A 22,503-nucleotide genomic window follows, 5' to 3' on the forward strand; every position below is an offset into this window, starting at 1 on the left:
ATCCTTCTCATCTTGTAGCCACTCTTTCCCTCTCATCTTATCTCTGTTTATCGGTTCCCGGCTCTCTCTGCTTTCCGCTCTCTCTCTATTATTTTCTTACCTCTCTTCCTCTCTTTAGCACGGTGTTCTTTATTGTCTCTCTCTCTCTCTCTCTCTCTCTCTCTCTCTCTCTCTCTCTCTCTCTGAACCAAGCCTTCCCCTTGGAGGAAAAGAAGTGCAAAAAAGTAAAAAAAGTAAAGAAAAAAAAACAGAATCCCTGATTAATTGCAAATCGTTTAGATAGAAAAGAACGAGTAATGGCAGTTGAGTGATTGAAAAGACCACGAGGTGGAGGGTACAGCTCAGACATGAGTGAAGACTGAAGATGTGTTCGTTGACAAAGAAATATAGACGGCGATGGACAGAGGAAACAAGACTAAGGAGAAGAAGACGAAGAAGAAGAAGCAGCAGCAGAAGAAGAAGAAGAGAAAGAAAGAAAGAAAGAAAGAAAGAAAGAAAAAAGAAAGAAAGAAAGAAACAAGGGAAGAAAGAAAGAAAGGAAAAAGAAAGAAAGAAAGAAAGAAAGAACGAAAGGAAGGAAGGAAGAAAGAAAGGAAGGAAGGCTAAAAGAAAGAAAGAAAGGAAGACAGAAAGAAAGAAAGGATGGAAGAAAGAAAGAAAGAAAGATAGAAGGGAAGAAAGAAAGAAAGAAAGAAAGAAGGAAAGAAAAGAAGAAAGAAAGGGAGGAAGGAAGAAACAAAGGAAGAAACAAAGGAAGAGAGGAAGAAAGAAAGAAAGAAAGAAAGAAGTGCCACGCAGACTTTCTTGCAACATTTGCTTCCTCACACTCCATTGGCCAATGTCGGGCCAATAGAACATTCATGTTATCTTTAGGCCAAAGGGAAGGGGGCAGAGGAGGGAGAGGAGGCTGGGTGGAGGAGACGGAGGAGGAGGAGGAGGAGGAGGAGGAGGAAGTGGAGGAGGGGGGAAGGGGATACGAGTAGGAGATGCGAAGAGGAGGAGGAATAGGAAGATGAGGAAGTGAAGGAGGCTGAAGAGCCAAAAATTGAGGAGTGAAGATTGATAGCAAATAGGGAACGAGTAGATGGAGATGAATAAAGAAAAGAAATTCGAAAAATGATGAGAAGGGGTGACTAATAAGGGAAGATTAAATATGAAGACGAATAGAAAGTGACAAAGGGGAAAGAAAAACCGGAAAAGAGGAAAAAAGAAAGAAAAAAGAGTAAAACTAAGGTAAAAAATTATGATAAAAAATAGAAGATCGAGAGAAAAGGAAGTAAGAGCGTAGAGAAAACTGAGGAGAAAGAAAAAAAATAAAAGAAAATAGGTTTGACAAGAAAGAGAGAGAACATAATCTGGAGGACACGACGGAATGAAGAAAAGGCATAAGATAACACTAATGAAAGCAGAAATTTTGTGGATTAACGGAGTAGACGAGAATAAAGACGGAGACAGTGATATATATAGGCTATATATATACTGTATATGTATATATATATATATATATATATATATATATATATATATATATATATATATATATATATATATATATATGTGTATATGTATATGTATATATATATATATGTATATATATATATATTATTATATATATATATATATATATATATATATATATATATATATATATATATATATAATTTAATTTACTTTATCACATACACAATTGTTCTGTGCATTAGTAGAATTACTAAAGGACTCATTCAAACTGGATGGTATCTAACGGAGTTTTTATTCAGAAAAAGTTACAAGCTTTCTTGGACAAACAGTCCACATTATCAAGTATCTGTACCTACGGATACTTGATAATATGAACTGTTTGTCCAAGAAAGCTTGTAACTTTTTTTTCTGAATAAAAAGGTCGTTTGAATGACCTATTAGTTTATATATATATATATATATATGAATATAGGTATATATATTTATATATATATATATATATATATATATATATATATATATATATATATATATATATATATATATATATATATATATATATATATATACTGTATATATACTGTATATGTTCAGGAAAAGTGACGAGGAAATAATTATATGGCTAAGTAAGACAAGACTGTGAGATAGCAAAGGAAATGGGTGGAAAGTAAAAGTAACTGTAAACTAAACTGGGGAAAAATCAATAGCTTATGTTTCATAATTTTATGAAATTGAAGTTTTTTAATCTGACTCGAGTCTTTCTGAGTCAGAACAGAAGTGAACATGATAGCAACGTGATGATTATAAGAAATAACAAAAAAACAAGTAAAAAATGCGCCGAAGTTTTTTCGGCGCAATCGAGTTTTCTGTACAACATATAATGCTGTATAAAACTATCTTACGAGTGCGACGACCGGCCAGCGGCTCAGTTGCTCCCCAGATGCGGTTAAGTTAAGGTGAGTCGCACGCCTCCGGAAAGCGCTGCCAGACGCACGATCCACGGCTAAACTTTACCTTAAATAAAATAAAAACTACTGAGCCTAAAGGATTGCAATCTGGTATGTCTGATGATTGGAGGGTGGATGATCAACATGCCGATTTACAGCCCTCTAGCTTCAGTAGTTTTTAAGATCTGAGGGCGGACAGAAAATGTGTGGACGGACAGACAAAGCCGTCACAATAGTTTTCTTTTACAGAAAATTGAAAGAGAGAATTTTGGGTTGTAAAAGAGAAAGCTAAGTAGTCTGGCAGTCGCTCTTGTTAAACACCTTAGGAAATTAATTTATATTTACTCCTTAATGATATTATCGGATTACAGAATGTAATTGTGAAAATGAAAAATATTACATAAAAATTCTATTAGGCGGCTGGTTATTCTTTGTCATCCTGACATGAGAACAAAAGAAAATCAAAACCAATTTTTAAGTGGTATGCCTTATGTTTCGTATCAGATTAATTTCAAAAGTTCAGGCGAAGATGCAGTGCATTACTACCCTAATGCTGTATCCCTTATATTTTAGTACATTTTTATCTATTTATTAATTTATTAATAATTTTTTTTATTATTAAATGAGATCTCTTCTTTCTGTATTCCCCTTTACCTCCTCTTGCTTCTTCCTAATGAACACCATATTCTTTGGAAGCTTGAATTTCAAGTCACTGGCCGCTGTGGGCTTATTCCATGTGAATAGGGTTCATCTTCTGAATAATGGTAATAATAATATTTGTTTAGGCTCATGAACCGAAACACGAGCAACATTCAAACGGGTGAGCCAATAGCGCAAAAAGATTGAACGCTCTTCGATGAATTAATCCACGGGTCGAAACCTTTGGTTGGTTTGACATACTGAACTTGCTGACTTGCTCCTCTCCCTCTGTACCGTAACTCTAATGAGAATAGAGTAATCAAAACCGAAAGTACAGTCATAATAATATGCTCTTTTCCTCTTGAGCATTTTACAGTCTTCATTTCTCTCCGTCGGTGATCTATGGAGGTCTTAAGTTGGTTGTCGTTGTTTTAGATTTTGCCAGCCTTGTGTTGGCACAGGCTCTTGCTTTTGGGCAGCCCGCAACTGAAAACTGAAGCATGAATACCAAAAGATACCAACGAGGGCATAAGGGTTCCTAAATTTAGTACCGACACGAGAACATCAGCCCTTTAAGAAACCATTTTAATGGGAGGGAAATGGGACGGCAACTTAATTCAACAGCAACTTTATTCCCATATGTAGTTAGGCGTGAAGGAAAGAGACAAGAAAGACGGCGGACGGAGGATGGGCATTATTAAAAGCAGCTGGACCAAGCTACAAGGGAAACAACAGAGCCGCTTCCTAATAAAAGGAGTGTTATAGGAATTAGGGAAGAGAACTTATGTTCTGTTCTGAAGGGAGACATAAATAAACAGACAACGACTCTCCTTCACCAAAACTCTCACGATTTCCGGCACAACTGTGACTCAGGTATCAGTAAATGACAAGACACGTCCCTTCTGATTTGCTCCTAGTCATCTAGCATCTTCATTAACGGCACCAACAATTTACTTATATTAACATGCATACGTTTGTTGGCAATAGATAACACTCCAAGTTAATTTTTTTACACATGAAAAATCCGAATAGCTGTCGCTTACTTTCTAACCCATAGTCGCCGGGAACAACAAATGTAATTTTTTTAATAATGCAAAAACGCTGAGAGAGAGAGAGAGAGAGAGAGAGAGAGAGAGAGAGAGAGAGAGAGAGAGAGAGAGAGAGAGAGAGAGAGAGTTTAGGAGACATGAGATCACAGCTTTCTCTCCAGAAACTATTGTAATATACGGCCGAAGCTGATATTTTGCCTAGTAATTTTTTATTAAAAACTTAAACGTAACTTTTATTATAGAAGCCAAATAAACCTTTGATCCCACCTTTGTCAATTTTTCGTGACTGACTGCTGTGCGAAAAAAATAACTGACCATTTAGTAGTCATTCCCCGTTACTTCTGGTACTTATTTCCTCCATTCATCTGTGTTAATTTGTTTGCGTCATATTTTTTTTCCTGTATTAACCAGACATGAAATTTAAGAGACGTTACATTGCAAAGCATTATTAAAATTTGGTATCTCACTGAAGTATTACAGGGTTTCACAAAAATAGTGTTTTTTAAACGTTTTGTATTATTATTTTAAATTTTCTTTTCACTTTTTTGTTATAAAATAACTAGAATTTGCTGTATTAAGAAATTACAAGATTCAGCAAAATGGGTTTGTTCCTCTAAAGCTTTATATATTTTCATTTAAACACCCAACCCCTTTTTACGGCGTTCCCAGAAAGCGGTGTATTGTTAAGGCGTTGAAGAGTTGGCTCGAAAAGGAGCGCTGGTTCCCGGCCGTATCCATTCGACTTCTCGAAACAAGCTGCTGATAGGAAAACCCCGGGACCCGAGTTAAAGAGATTTTCACGGGAGGCTTCGCGAACTCTTGATTAATCTACCAGAAGTTTCGAACCCCGTTTCGAACCAATCTGAGAAAGTTTTCCGAGACATTAGTATGCTATCCCCCTCTCTCTCTCTCTTTCTCACTTTCTCTCACGCCCTCTCTCTCTCTCTCTACATATTATCTCTTTCGTAAGCCGCTTTCCTAATCCTTGAATATATCTATCTCTCTTACATCTGTTAATAAACTGATCTCATTTGCTTTATCACACTCTTCTGTTGATAAAGTGATCTCATTTGCTTTTTCATCACTCGCATTAATCGCCCTCTCTCTCTCTCTCTCTCTCTCTCTCTCTCTCTCTCTCTCTCTCTCTCTCTCTCTCCTCTCTTCCCAGAAATACCAGAATCCAAGTTTACCGGACGGAACTTTTGACAGGGCCGTATTGAGGGAAATTTTTTCTTTTAATGAGACTAAGAATCTAATTTGACACCCCGGGTCATATTAAGAGATGCTTTCAGGTTCCTCCTGAAGGCTGGATGTGTTTGTTTTCGTGTTTGTTTGTTTGTCTGTTTATTTTTGCGTGAGAATTTAAACATTCTGAATGGCATCACATTTTGGAAGGGATACATGTTTGCTTGGTCTTTTACGCATGTCATCATGTTTTTTTTTTTCTCAGGAGAAGTTTGCTTCTTTTTTTCATATTTTCATGATTTCGAGCCGTTTATTTGTTTCTATAATAATTTTTTTTTTCATTTTTCATAGATAATGTACATCTTGAAAAAGAATTTTTGGTTTCCATGAGTTTCTCTGCATTTACTTCTTACTCTATTTTTCTGGCATACGGAATTTCCTTCAATAGAGCCAATACTTTTTTTTTTTTTTACTTTTCTATATGAATTTTACTGCTTATTGTGATAAGTTTGTTATTTGACATGCTTTCTCAACCTTGTTAGTGATTTTTAAGAATTTCTTGACAGTGTTTCTTCATTCGCTTCTATTTACTTTTTACAATCCCCTCACCAAAATACGACAAAAAAATTTTGAGGAGAAAAAAAAAACTAATTCTGATCACCGAACAAGAAAGGTAATGGCACAAATTTGAATGAATAAATGTACCAAAGATGAACGACACAAATCTTAACATCTTTCACTGGCGCACTAGCCTTCATTTCCAGTCCGATCCACTCCTCAGAATTACAAACAACCCTCTTACTTTCTCTGTTCTCCTGCCATTCAAGAAAATGGTTTTATTATAAACAGTTACCCGTGCATACATTTTTCCTTGTCAATGCCGTCATTCTTTTGTTACCTTGGAAGTCACACATAGGCGATTACAAAAGCCACCTTTTCTGAATTTTGTACCTTATCAACATAGGCAATTATGTAAGGCTATAAGAATCTTTATGACTGTTCATGGAATGTGTACATAAGTCTGTGACTGTATTACAGTGATATCAGTTATACGTAAGTTACCCAAAGGCAGCGTAACAGAAGGGCACAAGACATATTTGCAACGATAAATGTAACTGCTGTAATGCTATACAACCTGGTGTAGGCTGAGTATCCTGAATTTAACTTCTGTTTTTCTCATCTTGGATTTTCATATAGTCGTCATAATTCTGGCGGGAAAATGTGAAATTTTGGGACATTTCCATACCTTGCGGTGTCAGTTGGAAACTGCCGATTCCGTTAAAAGAACAGAGCCAGTGGTGAGAGAAATTCATAACGAAGAAACTGTTCATCACTCAGTTATTTTCGTATGAAGCGTACATTACCTTGTTGATTTGCTTTGCATTTACTATCGAAAATCTCTCTCTCTCTCTCTCTCTCTCTCTCTCTCTCTCTCTCTCTCTCTCTCTCTCTCTCTCTCTCGTGTTTTATGCCAGGATGATTGAATATTTCTGCTGGACTGCAAATTTCCCGTGTATTTTGCTTTCATAATATCTGTCTGTGTCCGGCTCAATGTGTTTGTTTTTTCTAACTTTTTTCCTTCCATTTCTTCAGTGAAGATTCTCTCTCTCTCTCTCTCTCTCTCTCTCTCTCTCTCTCTCTCTCTCTCTCTCTCTCTCTCTCTCTCTCTCGTTTTATGCCAGGATGATTGAATATTTCTGCCGGGCTGCAAATTTCCCGTGTATTTTGCGTTCATAATATCTGTCTATGTCTGGCTCAATTTGTTTGTTTTTTCTAACTTTTTGAGAGAGAATCTTCATCTTCAATGAAGATTCTCTCTCTCTCTCTCTCTCTCTCTCTCTCTCTCTCTCTCTCTCTCTCTCTCTCTCTCTCCCTCCTGCCGGCAATGCTGTTGCTGGCGCTGCCTTTTCTATAACAACCACTTCTTATTCCCTTCGGAACTTAAATCTGTCTCCCAATAAAGCTTTGATGACCGGGGCTTGTCGGTAATAGCATTGAGGACATCAATGGGCAGTTGAGCAGATTTCCTTTTGGAAAGTCCCCGGAATCCCTCGGGTCCTGCGAGGGACTAAGCGCCCAAGAATAGCATTAAATGATATCCACGGACAGAAAGAGGAGAGAGAGAGAGAGAGAGAGAGAGAGAGAGAGAGAGAGAGAGAGAGAGAGAGAGAGAGGGGGTAGGGGAGGGCGAGGGGTAGGGGAGGGCGAGGGGTTGAGGAGGAGTTGTGAGGGACATGGAGGGGGAAGGGAAGGGAGAGAGACAGGAGGTGGGGGCGGTGGGGGGTTGAGTATAGCATTAAGTGATATCCAGGCACAGAAAGAAGGCAGGGTAGGAGGTGAGGGTAAATATACGGTAAGGGGGAGGGGAGCGTGGTGAGGGGTTTGTTGTTTGGACAAAAGTTGCGGGGGAAGGAGAAGGGGAAAAGGAAAAGGAGGGAAAATAGGAAGACGAGGGACATGGGGGAAGAATCAGAAGGGGGTTGGTGGAAAGAGGAATGTATAACATGAATGATATGCACGAGTAGAAAGATGCTGACAGCAGGAAGATGAGGGAGGTGGAAATAGCAAGAGACTGAGGGAGAGAAAAAAAAAAGAGGAGAAAAGAAAGGTTGAGAAGATGGAATTAGGAGTAGGAACATGAGCAAGGCGAGGAGAAAGAGATGGTAGTGGAGGAAAGGAAGGGAGAGGAAAAGGAGAGGGAGTAGGAGGATAGGAAAAAGGGAGGAGAGCAGGTGCCGGGTGTTGGGGGAGGGGAGGGGAGGGAGGGTTGGTTATTCACTCCATCTCCCTACTAACCACGACAGTCGCGGAAAAGAATATAAAGCAGAGACTTTAAGGAGATACGATAATAAAAGGGGATGAAGTATAAGCCAAAATAATGAAATAATTGAACGCAAGATGAAACTCTGGAGCTAAAAAAAAAGTTACCTCGGTCTATTGTACTCTATAAGAACTTGGACAAGGTAGCATTGGTAAGAGCAGGGACAAATGTTTAAAAATGATAAAAAATCTGAAGAAAATTGAATCGTGAAAGTATGACGTGGAAAACAAACCGGAGGATAAATATCAAATTAAAATTAGTATCCAAACATATTGATCTAAGTTCCGGAAAATATACTAATTACAAAAGAGAGAGAGAGAGAGAGAGAGAGAGAGAGAGAGAGAGAGAGAGAGAGAGAGAGAGAGAGAGAGAGAGGTTAGTAGTAAAGAATGACAGATGTTGGATAATGATAAATATATAAATTGAGTCAATCACGAAAATAATCCCGGAACCTTTACACGTATCGCTGCCGAAAAATGTCTGGTGTTGCAAAGTCATAATCACACAGGTTTACTGCACCATAAACAAATTAGAAATTTAGAGACTCATCAATGGAAATAACAGGTCGAAAGTGTCTGGAGACCCATTTCAATAGCAAATGCGCTTGAATTTTGATCCGTTCATTGATTCTATATTGACTTGGATTTAAAAATTAGGTCGTCGACGCCGCTAGAAAAAGATAAAATTGAGGAAACGAAATGTAAATAAAATAAAAAAAAAAAAAAGGATGAAAATTAAGAAAATGTAGGCAAGGTAATCATTACAGCTATAGAAGGGGGCTGAAATAAAAAAAGGAAAACCTCCTTAAAGGCGAATAAAAGTCAAAATTCCCGAACGAGCTGAAACATGTGTCGAGTCCACGTCGCCAATACCGTCGACAGAAGACGCCAATGCCTCGCAAATTAAAGGAAAAGAAGTTCATTGGCGAAATAAATTGGCCGTAATTGGGAAAATCGAATTGGTCCTTCATTACGCCGGTAATCAGCTGCATGATGACTTGTTTTGGGCTCGCTAATTGCCTCGCCTAATCACCTCGTAACAACCCAATCGCCCGCCAGATGAGTGGCACATGCTTATGAAGCCGCGCAATTATGCGCCAATCTTCTTCCGCCGATTCCGACAGGCCGCTGAGGCGGGTCGCGGAAGGGGAGCGGTTTGCATAAAAGATCCCACTTTATCTTTTAAAGATTCAAGATGGCTCAATGAATTTGAGAGAAAGTTGCAGGTTTTATCATCATTAGGTGCATATATATATATATATATATATATATATATATATATATATATATATATATATATATATATATATATATTTATATATGTATATATATACACATATATTTAAATATATATATATATATATATATATATATATATATATATATATATATATATATATATATATATATATATATATTATATATATATATTTATATATGTATATATATATATACATACAATAATAAATATATATATATATTATAAATATATGAATGTATGTGTATATATATACATATATAAATATATATATATATATATATATATATATATATATATATATATATATATATATATATATATATATATATATATATATATATATATATATATATATATATATATATATATGTGTGTGTGTGTGTATATATATTTATACACACCTAACTACTCTGCTTGTTCACCTCTACGAGTAACAGGTAATTAATCTTAAATTATTCTCTCTCTCTCTCTCTCTCTCTCTCTCTCTCTCTCTCTCTCTCTCTCTGCCTTACCATACCAGATTCTTCCTGAAATAAGACTGAAATGTAGGGACATTTTTAGTAAACAAACGGATTTGAGCAAAGAAAACAAGACAAACTTCTAACAGTCAGAATTGCCTCACTATACAAGCTAGTTATATTTGTATACCAGGGGTCTGCACGCTAACTTGTTAATAAAAATCGCGGGCATCAGATTTTGTTAAAAAAAATGTACAGTTTCTGAAACTAGATATAATCTTTTATGTGAGGGTTTTTAAATGAAATTGTATAGCTTGGATGAAACTAAGTTAAAATTTGCTATTTAATTTGACTGACATGGCTGATAGCTTTTACCCGCTATTGATTCTTCGTACCTGCAAAAAATATTTATATTTCTGCCTGAAGTTTATTTGACGAAAGCAGCTCCCTGACAATGAAATGACACTTTCTGCTAATGTTTCATAACGTTGAGTGTTTAACATTCTTGCCCCGAAAATAAGTAAACAAACATAAGAATAAGTCGTCAATTCCTATTAGGTTCTCCATTTCCCACTGATATTTTTCATCGGCTCCAAATGCGACTGCAGAATCCCATATAACTACTTACTCAGAAGGGTCGTGAGTTCTATAGTTACTCTCGTTTCATATTGCACACGACGTTGCATGTTTTCGAAGACTTATCCTACGATGTTCAAGCAATAGCTAATTAAGGGTTCAATTAGAGTAGTCTGTCTATATAACTTTCCAATACCTCTCTTCTTTTCAGTCTACTGATGATGAGGTTCTCTAGTTGAAGAAAGGTCGCAGTGTTACGGGAAAATGATGGACGATATGCCCTAAGTTTACTTTATCTGGGTACTCTTATAGACGTATATATTTGTCTTTTTTTTGTACGTTTTCTGTTTCTTTTTCCTGTTTTTTGCTCCTTTCGCACATTTTTGTATGGAAGCTTATATATCAAGTTAAAGGCCTTTTCGGCTTATTCCAAATGCACGTCTTCTCCTGTTATACAATGATGATAATAATAATTTAGTTGGAACCAAATGTTTTCGCCTTCTCTTCCAACATATTGCCTTGTATCCTATAACTCATCCTTAGCCGATTCCATTGGAGCTAACTTGGTCATTAATTATTTGTGACATGTTGTACCCTCTCCGATCATTTTACTATCTCTGAAGACGGGAAAGGCATATGGGCCTGATGGCATAATTTGTTCGTTTCTCTTAGAATAAGCAGATGAACTTCTTCCAGCATTTCATCACCTTTTCGCCTGTCCTAAACACTGCTATTCATCCTTCATCTTGAGAGCACTCACTTGTACAACCAGTTTCCAGGCAGGTGACGCCTAACACCCCTGATCTTCTACGGCGCTTGGAAACTTACAACTTCCTTTCCAGCTGTCAGTATAATTTCTGCAATGAGAGATTAAATGTGATCTTGTATCGTACTCTACTACTCATATTCGGTCACCCTCCCCCAGGAAGTTTGGTGAATATTATGTCAGCGCTTGTGGTCTAAAACATTTCACCCGAACTCAATGCTTTTGGTTTCACGCCTGCCCGTAAACGAATTTGAAGTTTATCAAAGTGGTTAACTTCTGTTGCAGATGATGGTGTTACGCTTGTCCCTTTTCTCATCGTTAGTAGTATTTCTCATGGATTTTGCTGATGACCTTCAAATCCCCTTCCTTGCGCCCTTCTCATTCATCTAAAGCTACAGATCATGATACTCTTCACAAGATATCCCTTCTCCAACTCAGCCCTCTTCAAATGCTCATTCTCAACCTTCCTTATAACTATGTAATTATACTACAGTTGACCTGGAAAGCGTCTGAGAATGAGATGAACGTAACTTTGTTAATTTTTTATGTATGCAGACTGTGTTCATAACGTGTGGAGAACTGGGCACTAAATCCTTCTGGTCTATCATTAATTTGGGCTTATAAATAAATAACAGCTTCTTTTTGGGAAACCTTTTCATGCACTATTCTTTTTAACAGAGCAGGATTAAAGGTTTTTATCAAAGAAAAATTATGTACCTCATAATCTAAAGAAAGAATGTCCATTACTAGAAGCAACTGATGATTTTTAATTGAAAATCTGTAGGTGTCAATAGTCCATAGTTATCAATAACTTTACTTAGAGACGAAATAACGTTGCATTAGGACATTGAGGGGTCATATCCATTCTGAGTGTTTTCTCGCTTTCTCCAACTGCAACGGAACTGTTGTGAGAGATATGAACAAGAACTCTCTTAAATGAAAAATTCATCCTCCTAACAACGCATTTCTCAGAATCATTGATGCACCTTTTCTTTCTTTTTTTTTCTGCCAAGTTCCAGACAATGATCTCTTCCCTGGAATTAAATATGGCTTTTCCCCTCACAGGTGTGGTTCCAGAACCGGCGGGCGAAGTGGCGGAAGACGGAGAAGACGTGGGGCAAGAGCACCATCATGGCAGAGTACGGCCTGTACGGAGCCATGGTGCGACACTCGCTGCCATTGCCCGAGACCATCGTGAAGTCCGTAGAGGCCGGCGAAGAGTGCCCCGCACCCTGGCTGCTAGGTATGGGTCCCTCACCAGGTGAGTCCACGAAGGCATCCGTTCCCCCGGACCACGAGACGAGCTCTCGTGTTGCGTCACTTTGGACCCCAAGCAAGGAGGAGAGCTAACGAACGCGCTCTCCGCTAAAACGACCTGGAGGGAGTTAAAAGGATCAAGATAATGAGAGTAAACAGTTTTTTTTTTTTTAAGGAAACCCTGCTTTGGTGTCTAACAAGTTTAATTTGTCGTAGGTGCTCTCCATATCCCGAAACCCGATTTTCATCTATAGATTATCATAAAACAATAGTAGTTTTATAAAAAAAAAAACCTTTGTCATTTGGAGCTTAATTCTCATATATAATTTAGTGATTGCAATTATAGCCAAAATCTCCCGTTTAGGAAGCAAAGAGAACCCGTGCACTGTCCTTTATAAAAGAGTAACTAAAAGGCTGAAAACAACTTTAAGGTTGAAAGATTAAAGATGATTACCCTTGCCTTATCGTGTTTCCATACCCTAGAGCGGTTTTAGTGTGCCAGGGGCGCTCGTCGAGTGGCAGGGGAGCGGATGCCTGAGTGGGTATCATTCCCTCTTGTGCTTTAGGATAATTATAATAAGTCTGTAAGTTTGTGTCACTCGCTCTCTTTCTTATCTTTAAGTCAGTGTGAGTATGGCTGTGTTCTCTCTCTTCTTTTCTCATAATGACATCACTTTTTTCTTTCATCGTATGAATGTGCCATAGTCTGAATAATAATAATAATACTGAATAATAATAATAATAATAATAATAATAATAATAATAATAATAATAGAGAAATTACTTAACACAGGTGAGTTCCTAGCATAAAAAATCGAAAACACTCGATGCAGTACATATATATATATAGTGTATATATATACATATATATTACATATATATATACATGTATGTATGCATGTATGTCTGTATATTTGTGCAAATAAATTTTGTATTTTGAAAGGGTAGGGAGATAAAGATCAGTGGCAGAGGAGGGTCTTTTGGAGCTTTCGTTCCCCTATTACTGCCCCATTATGAAGCCAGTTTTAAAGATGTATTATCAAAGTTGTTGAAATTATTCAAGGTAAACGGTCAGGTAAGAAATATAAATAATTTGCTTGGTAAAAGCATTAGAGATACAGTGATATTAGAGCATGCTACTATTACGGCTGTAAAGGACTTTATCCAAGGATATAGATAATCGGTGAACAGCTCATTATATGTCTTATTCAGGTAGATAAGTAAAGAAAACAGAGGCTGAAATATATCTCACCAAAATATGCATCAGCATTCAATACGTTACAACAGTGAAATATAATCCAAAGGAACCACCACTAATCCCCAACTGAAACTCGAAAGTGATCAGAATTATATCAATTAAAGTAAATAAGCATAAGAAAAAGGAAGTTGATGAAGTTAAAAAGACAATTTTCGGAAGCAGGCAGAGAAATTACGAACAACTATTTCCATGTTCCAAATGATTAAGATCAGTTAGTAGAGGAAATAGAAGTAGTAAGGGCACATGCAATCGCCTTTCCCAAGTCTGGCGTCGCGACCCCAAACATGTCACCAAGCATTCGTCTTGGTTCGTTTGGTCTTCCGATTATTATTAAACAAGTTCAAATCTCAAATTTAGTCTGAAAAAAGGGGAACTTCTAAATCCTGATCTGCGCTGAAATCCAAAAGTTACATTTTTTTTTTAACCCAACCTCTTCGATCTTTAACCAGATTATACATATTTCCTTGTAAACTATTTGCCCTAACCCTCTTTTCCTTCCCTTTCCATGTTCCCTCCATTCCTCATCATTCCACGGTTCCCTACCCTCACTCCTTTCCCCCTGGCCCCTCCCCTGCCCTACCCTCCCCCTACCCTCTTCCTTCTTATCCTCCTCCCCTCATCATTCATTATCCTCTTCCCCCATTTCTCCTTCTTTTCCTCTTCCCCATTTCTCCTTCCTTTCCTCTTCGCCCCTTCTCCTTCCTTTCCTCTTCCCCCTTCTCCTTAATTCCTCTTCCCCCTTCTCCCTCCCTTTCCTCTTCCCCCTTTCTCCTTCCTTTCCTCTTCCCCCTTCTCCTTCCTTCCCTCTTCCCCCTTTCTCCTTCCTTCCCTCTTCCCCCTTCTTCCTTTCCTCTTCCCCCTTCTCCTCCCCTTTCCTCTTCCCCCTTCTCCTTCCTTCCCTCTTCCCCTCTCCTTTCCATGAACTCTTCCCCCACTTATCCTTTACTTTTACTGCCAACAGACAGTCATATTCAGAAAATGCATGATATACAGTGCATAAAACCGCTTGGGTCACGTGAAAAAAAGTTGGGAATCCCTGCCTTACAACAACTCTTATAACCATTACTAAAAACAAAAAGGATTATAATAACAAGGATAATGATCATTTGTTACAGTGTCTGCAACGCAAATAATTACGCGGCTCTTGCAAGGTTTGTAAGTGTTCAGTCCATTGTATTTCTAAGATCTTCACCCACGTGTGGAGCATTAATATCTGATGAAATTCCCTAATTACATGAATAAGCGGATTTCAAATGAAAGCATTTCTAGTATGATTATGAAATACAAACATAAGCAACCACACACACAAACACAAGCACACACACACACACTATATATATATATATATATATATATATATATATATATATATATATATATATATATATATATATATGTATGTATGTATGTAGGTATGTATGTGTATATAATATATATACACACATATATACACACATAAATAAATACATACACATACACATTACACATATATATATATATATATATATATATATATATATATATATATATATATATATATATATATATATATATATTCACTAGGTGTGTCTATTAAATAACTCACCTTTGTTTATAGCCTATGTATTCCAAATTAAATGCTTGTCCCCTTCAATACACTCCCCATTTCCACTAATAGGCCTACATTGCCGCAGTCCTCTTTTCCACTGGTCGAAGGCCTCTAGGAAATCAATTTCTGTCAGTTGTTTCAACACATCCGCCGTTTTCTTCTTTACAGCATGAACTGGGCCAAAGCGTGTCCCTTGAAGCACTGATTTTTTGGGAAAAGATAAAAGTCGCACGGTGCTAAATCGGGCTAATATGGAAGGTGTCTTTGTGACTGTGCACAGGTTCAACTATCATTCGAACACTTAGTCGGCGTCTTTTCGAACAATCTGACTGATTTTTTCTACATTTTCTTCGGTTCTTGAAGTGCAAGCAAGGTCGCCCAGGGCGTACATAATCTTTGACAATGTCACGTACCTCGCTGAATCTTTTGCGCCACTCAAACACACGCGCAAGAGCCAGGAAGTCATTCCCATAAGCTGCACTAAGCATCTGAAAACATTCTGTTGGTGTTTTGTGCAATTTTACTACAAATTTCAAATTGACACATTGTTCAGCTTTTAAACTTAGCATTTTTTAGGCCCAACAGAAAACACAACCAAACAAAATGGCGACTCACAGTCAACTGAACGTCATAGCGTGTTGCGGCTTGTCATGCAGGTTCAGACATGTTCAAAGTTACCACGCCTCCAGCTATGACCGGGTCTGACTGCTTTGTTTTTACTAGAATCAGTCTGTTATTCGAATACCTTGTATATATATATATATCATTATTATATAAATATATATATATATATATATATATATATATATATATATATATATAATATATATATATATATATATATATATATATATATATATATATATATATATATATATAAATTTCTAATAGCTACAATGCCCTCTTAACTTCTCGAATTCTTCGCGCTTTTTGGATGTGCTTGTAACTACAAAGCCGTATTTCTTGCGTCTGGATGTGCGGCTTCGTAGTTACAAGCACATCCATCCATATATATATATATATATATATATATATATATATATATATATATATATGCATGTCAAGTTTACCGAACTTTGTCATTACCTTCTGTTAAAAAGATCAATTTAATTCATAGGCAGATAAGACTTTTTATATGAAATAGACAATAAAAACAAAAGTTACGATTATTTTTAGTACCGTTAACGCTGCCTGGATCGTTATTATTGACTACCATCCTTCTTTTAAGATTTCAACTTATCTAACGATAAAAAGGGCGAAGTTGGCACTGACGTGATCGACTGCAAGAAAAATGAAAAAATGATCATCATCAGCATCATCCTGTCGTAATGATGGTGAAAAATTATCCGCATTAAAAGTGACACCTTTTTTGCTACTTAAATCTATTACATTTTGTTATTTTACACCTACCGATCTATTCTTATTAATATAGACGGTTCTAGAACGTTAGTATCTTAACATTAAATGAAAAATACTGTATAATCTGATTCTGATCACAGAGTATACTGTATACGTAATTAGGTCTCTTCATCTGATGTAAAAAATCTAACTGCTAAAACGAACAAAATACCAAATAAGGAGGCTCTCTCTCTCTCTCTCTCTCTCTCTCTCTTCTCATAGAGAATAGAGTATTATAATTTTAGAAGAGTTACCATTGCTGTTTCTTTCAAGTCCGTGAATCCCAAAATCCGGTATTGCTCAGCTGAACCGAAGGGTGTTTTTCCGAATACGACAGCATCATTGCTCTATGATTTAGTACTGTTTTAATTCATAATGATATTTGTAGCTGTAGACTTGTTCTGAGAAACGTAGATCATATCAGCAGACAAGCTAGTGAATCGTATCCCACCTTTCATGCCTCATGAAGCGTTTACGCTTTCGTCGATGTCAGAAGATAAGGGGGTAAATAATTACCTTTCCAGTAGTAAATAATGCACTTCAGCAATAGTGTATTAATAGTGGCTTTTGTCGAGCCAGCCATATTAGTATTATTAGATGGAATCAATGTGTCGCTGACAAAGATTAATTGCTGCCATATGTTTACGCTTGTTACTTCCGTGAAATCGAGAGAAATCGAGGACTAACTGGTGCCTTCCTCCCCTCAGGTATGCACCGGAAGAGCATGGAGGCGGCGCAGCAGCTGCAAAAGGCCGAAGCCGGAGAGAAAGACAACGAAGTTGATATCAAGAATTCTGATATTACCCGAGAACACCTTCCTGGAGAGATGGATGGTAGTGGAAGAGGAGGGGGAGGAGGAGGAGGAGGAGGAACAGGAGGTGGTGGTGGTGGTGGAGATGGAGGTGGAGGAGAAGGAGGAGGAGGAGGAGGAGGAGGAGGAGGTGGTGGTGGTGGTGGAAGAGTTAGTGGAGGTGGAGGAGGAGCAGATAGTTCCGACGTAGGAGAAAGAGCAGGCGAAGGAGAATCGAGAATCAGCGGAAGAGGAGATGCTGGATTAGGAGCTCTAAGTGATGGAGACGACGGTGGGGATTCCAGCGGGGAAGACGACCACAGCGACGCTGGAACCACGGGCGAAAAACACCACCAGCAGCAACCCAACGAAGATTTCAGGTCAGTCTTTCCAGTCTGCAAAGTTATTAATAAAACATTCAAAAACCAACAGCCACAATTCTTATCAAATATAGCAGTAAAGTCTCACCACTGAAATAGTTGATATGGAAGGTCAGCTCACTACTTCCAGCAATCATTAACTCTTTTATAGGTTCCTGTCTGGGTGTTGCTGGCAATAATGTTTTGAAGTCTGGCCTATATCTCGTCTGAAGACTGGTGTTATGAAATGAATTAAGATAAAATAGTAGTATCCTCATCAGTCGTTGTTTATCTTCTATTTATAAGTATTTATGATTCTGAAATGGACATAAGGGCAAAGTAATGAGTTTGGCAAAATAAAACACAATCCAGTGCATACGAGGAAGTGAGCTCAGTATAGTTAACTGTCCCATTTTATCAGACTGGGGAATATATATATATATATATATATATATATATATATATATATATATATATATATATATATATATATATATATATATATATATACATACGTATATATACATATTAATAAGTATGTATGTTTGTGTGTGCTCGTGTGTGGTTGTTTGTTTGTATATATGTGTATATATATGTGTGTGTATAATGAGAGTGGGAGTGTATATTCATTAACTGTATGTATTGCACGCCCTGAAGTTTCCGATTTCTTTATATTTAAGCACTTATATATGAATGTATAGCTGTGTCAGTGTACCTGTACACACCGTGATGGACAACGACAACTATTACAATACTATATACCCCCAGAAAAAAAAAAGAGTAGCACGACCTAACCAGACACCCTTCGCCCTCCAGATCGAGCAGCATCGCCGCCCTCCGCCAGAAGGCCCAGGAGCACAGCGCCCGCCTCCTGCAGAACGTTAGCCCTAGCAACCCCCTCGCCCACGTTCCCACGCCCGCGGAAATGACCAACGCTTACCTTCACGCCCATTCCCTACACCAACAACAACAACAACGACATCAACAACAGCAGCAACAACAACAGATGAACGGTCCGCCTCCGCCGCCGCCTCCCACTCGACCACTTCATCTTCATCAATCATTATACTGAGGTATAATTATAATAATGACTAATAATAATGAGGATAATGATAACGATAATATGGGTAAGAGTTCTAAAAACGATGGAAAAAGTAACAGCAATAATAATAATAATAATAATAATAATAATAATAATAATAATAATAATAATAATTAACAGAAACAGTAAGCCAATAACATTAATGACAATAATTGAGAGGGACAAACAACTACAGTAATAATAATAATAATAATAATAATAATAATAATAATAATAATAATAATAATAATAATAATAAAGAAACCGTAAACCAATAACAATAATGATAATAATTGAAACGGGCAAACAACTATAATAATAATAATAATAATAATAATAATAATAATAATAATAATAATAATAATAATAATAATAATTAATGGAAACAGTAAACCATTAACAATAATGATAATGACTGAAACGGGCAAACAACTAAAACAACAACAACAACAATAATAATAATAATAATAATAATAATAATAATAATAATAATAATAATAATAATAATAATAATAATGGTAAAATAAAGTCAGTAGTAGTATGTACAGTTTGTACGAGTATATTACTATATACAGGAAACTGTTTTATAACTTCCATTTTTCAAAGATGTTGTCCTAAATGTACTATTATTTCTATGTGTATTCTGGCTGAAGAGGGCAACCGATCAAGTTGGCGAAAGCTTCCTGTATATAACAATATACTCGTACATACATACTACTGCGGACTTTATTTTTCCATTTAAGATCACGGGAAAGTGATGATATCAAATAATAATAATAATAATAATAATAATAATAATAATAATAATAATAATAATAATAATAATAATAATAATAATAATAATAAGTAAGAACTACAGCAACATGATATCTCCATTCCTTGGTTTATGTTGATACCTTCTTGGCCTCAGATTCTTAGTCAGCATTTAATTTTCAGATACTATATCCACCCACACTATTTCTCATCTCTCCTCATAGCGGCTGTCATTTGCTGTCTTTTTGAGTGCTCGGCCACTTTTGACTTCTCCCGAAATGATTTCTCTGTATCTTCACTCCTGATAATGTGTATTGATTATTTGCTTGCTTTTCTACAATTCAATTTATTTCTTCAGCTCGTACTCTTTAATTTTCTTCTGCCCGTTAAATAATGATTTTTCTATATCTTTTTCATTATTATTATTTTTTTATTATTATTATTATTTTTTATTATTTATTATTATTATTATCTCTCTCTCTCTCTCTCTCTCTCTCTCTCTCTCTCTCTCTCTCTCTCTCCTACGGATTATAGCTACTTTATTTTTCGGATGTAGTTACTGTAGCTGAAACTGCCTTTCGTTTTTCTTTTTTTTCTTTTACGATCTATTTGGTTTTACAGCCTTGCCGTTTTTTCTAAATAAATTAATGATCAAAGATTGGTTGAATGACTCACTTAAGAGAATCGGTGGTTCTAAGAATAGATTAATTAAAAGCGAAGATGTCCGAGATAAGTGAAAAATAAGATGAATGCATGTGGATGGTCGAAGTAATTCAAACTAAATAACCACGTACGGTGATTTTTGTTTTGTTGAGCAACTCAAAACGTTATCTGTGGGTTGAACCGCAAAGAAATAGGAGTGAATAGTAAAATTATATTGTTTTCTTATATCGTGCTAAACATGTTTGACATTAGATTGCGCTTTCTACAATTCGTCCCTAGTTTGACGAACCAGCCTGAGCCTTTTTTCTCATTCCGATAAAATAGGCTTCCAAGATTTTGATATCATTCAGAGCTTCTAATTAGCTCATCTTCTGAGGAATTTTGGTTTTAAAACGTGACAACGCGGGCAGATGAAATTCTTATATGTTATAGAGTATCAAAAACTGAGACACTTTGACATGAAAACTCAAAAACTTAAAAAATTATACGCCAGATTGTCAAAACACAGACGAATTATCAACTTCAGTGCCACCGAATAAGGTGAACCTTTAGAAAAAAGAGTCTTACTTGTGGAATAGGGTCAACATCTAATATATTATAACGTACGTCAGCGCTTGCAAATGTAACAAATAGACTGCCCCATGTTTCTCCTTTAACTATGCTTTATTATCTCTTTCCACTGATTTTTTCAAAAGTAAAAGGCCCATCTGTCTCAGCTGAGCAAGTGGCTGTAATCTGTCACATTTAGAGTGAAGATTCAACTAACTTCCTTTCATAAAGAAAGAACTCAACCTTCATATAAATTATCTGTTCTTAGTTACTTATCTTTCTTTATGTATATATGTATGAGTATTTACATATATATATATATATATATATATATATATATATATATATATATATATATATATATATATATATATATATATATATATATATATATATATGAAATTCAGCAAGGAACTAGTCCCATGGTTACAAATGTCGAAACTAGAAAGCAAAATACCAAAACTTCGATTTCTTATAAAATGTCGATTATTTTGTGCTTTATATTACACGTATGTTTCCTCGACATGCCATTTTTTATCATATTAAATGTATTGTATCTTGCCACATATTTCAGTTTAATATTCGTTCATCAACTATGGCAACATATGTTAAACATTTCGTTTCTCTTCCAGATATCAGCTCGTCCTCCCAACTGCGAAAAAAAAGAATAAAAAAAGTCAACTATGATTTCGGGGGTGAGATCGGCGGCTCGTCCTAAGCAAGTCGCCTTGAAGAGTCGCTATGACTAGCTCCTTTGTTTACCTCCGGATCTGTCACGAGACTTCCCTAGTCAACTGCAGTTAAGCCCAAGTCCTCAGTCAAATGATAATACCTTTCCCCCACCCCCTTTTTTTTACTTTCCCGAAATTGGCAACACTGAAATATTGTTTCGCTTCGCCATCGTTTTTAAGAAAGATGCGTTCTAATCTGGAGACCTGACATCTAATGTAATGAAAAAGGAAAGTTTGATAATCATATACTGATTCTACTGTGATATCTTAATTTTGGTTTGCAACTTTTTCTGCTTAATTGTAATGAAATGTCATTAGTCAGTCAGGTTTAAGAAATTTCAGGTTAATACTGTAACTAATATAAGGTCACGGGGAGTCATATAACGATCCATTCTTGAACCTTTCCATTATTTAGTGCATAATGTTTCTCAAGATTAAACTAGATGATTACCTTACGGATATGGTATTTAGATAATCTTGCAATTCACCCCTGCTCTAACAGTTATTCTTTTAACCATCAAGCTCAAAAAATCGCCTATGAATCTCTCTCTCTCTCTCTCTCTCTCTCTCTCTCTCTCTCCCTCTCTCTCTCTCTCTCTCTCTCTCTCTCTCTCTCTCTCTCTCTCTCTCTCTTCAAATTTTGGAAATAAATCGATTAGTGAAATTTTGTCAGAAGCTTCAACATTCGCAGTTAATCCAGCAGCTATAAAGTTTTTGAAAAATTGTAACTTAATTGGCAAAATATAAAATAAATAAATAAATAAATATATGTAAAAACAAGCCTTTAAACCTCAAAATCTGGGTCATATCATTTTAGATAAAAAGAAGGCACTGCTTTCAATGCCTTGACGAAAAATAAATAAAATGTACAATAAGAAGACCTATCACAATGGATTTAGATTAATGCGCCTTTC

At 36.3% G+C, this 22,503-nt stretch overlaps 1 protein-coding gene across 2 annotated transcripts in view; it reads left to right on the forward strand.

The window, feature by feature from the left end:
- The window catches only part of LOC136832971 (visual system homeobox 2-like), a 121,649-nt gene extending 100,027 nt beyond the window's left edge, over nucleotides 1–21,622 (forward strand). The window contains exons 4-7 of one of the 2 annotated variants that reach the window (XM_067094631.1): nucleotides 12,228–12,405; nucleotides 17,371–17,833; nucleotides 18,629–18,885; nucleotides 21,491–21,622. In XM_067094631.1, the coding sequence (XP_066950732.1) occupies nucleotides 12,228–12,405; nucleotides 17,371–17,833; nucleotides 18,629–18,884 (897 nt within the window). In that variant the 3' untranslated portion in view covers nucleotide 18,885; nucleotides 21,491–21,622. Of the gene's footprint in view, nucleotides 1–12,227; nucleotides 12,424–17,370; nucleotides 17,834–18,628; nucleotides 18,886–21,490 lie in introns of both variants that reach the window. The other variant, XM_067094626.1, reaches the window with a different exon arrangement.
- Nucleotides 21,623–22,503: the final 881 nt, after the last annotated feature.

Source organism: Macrobrachium rosenbergii, chromosome 4 (genome assembly GCF_040412425.1).
Source record: "Macrobrachium rosenbergii isolate ZJJX-2024 chromosome 4, ASM4041242v1, whole genome shotgun sequence".
Taxonomy (NCBI): domain Eukaryota; kingdom Metazoa; phylum Arthropoda; class Malacostraca; order Decapoda; family Palaemonidae; genus Macrobrachium; species Macrobrachium rosenbergii.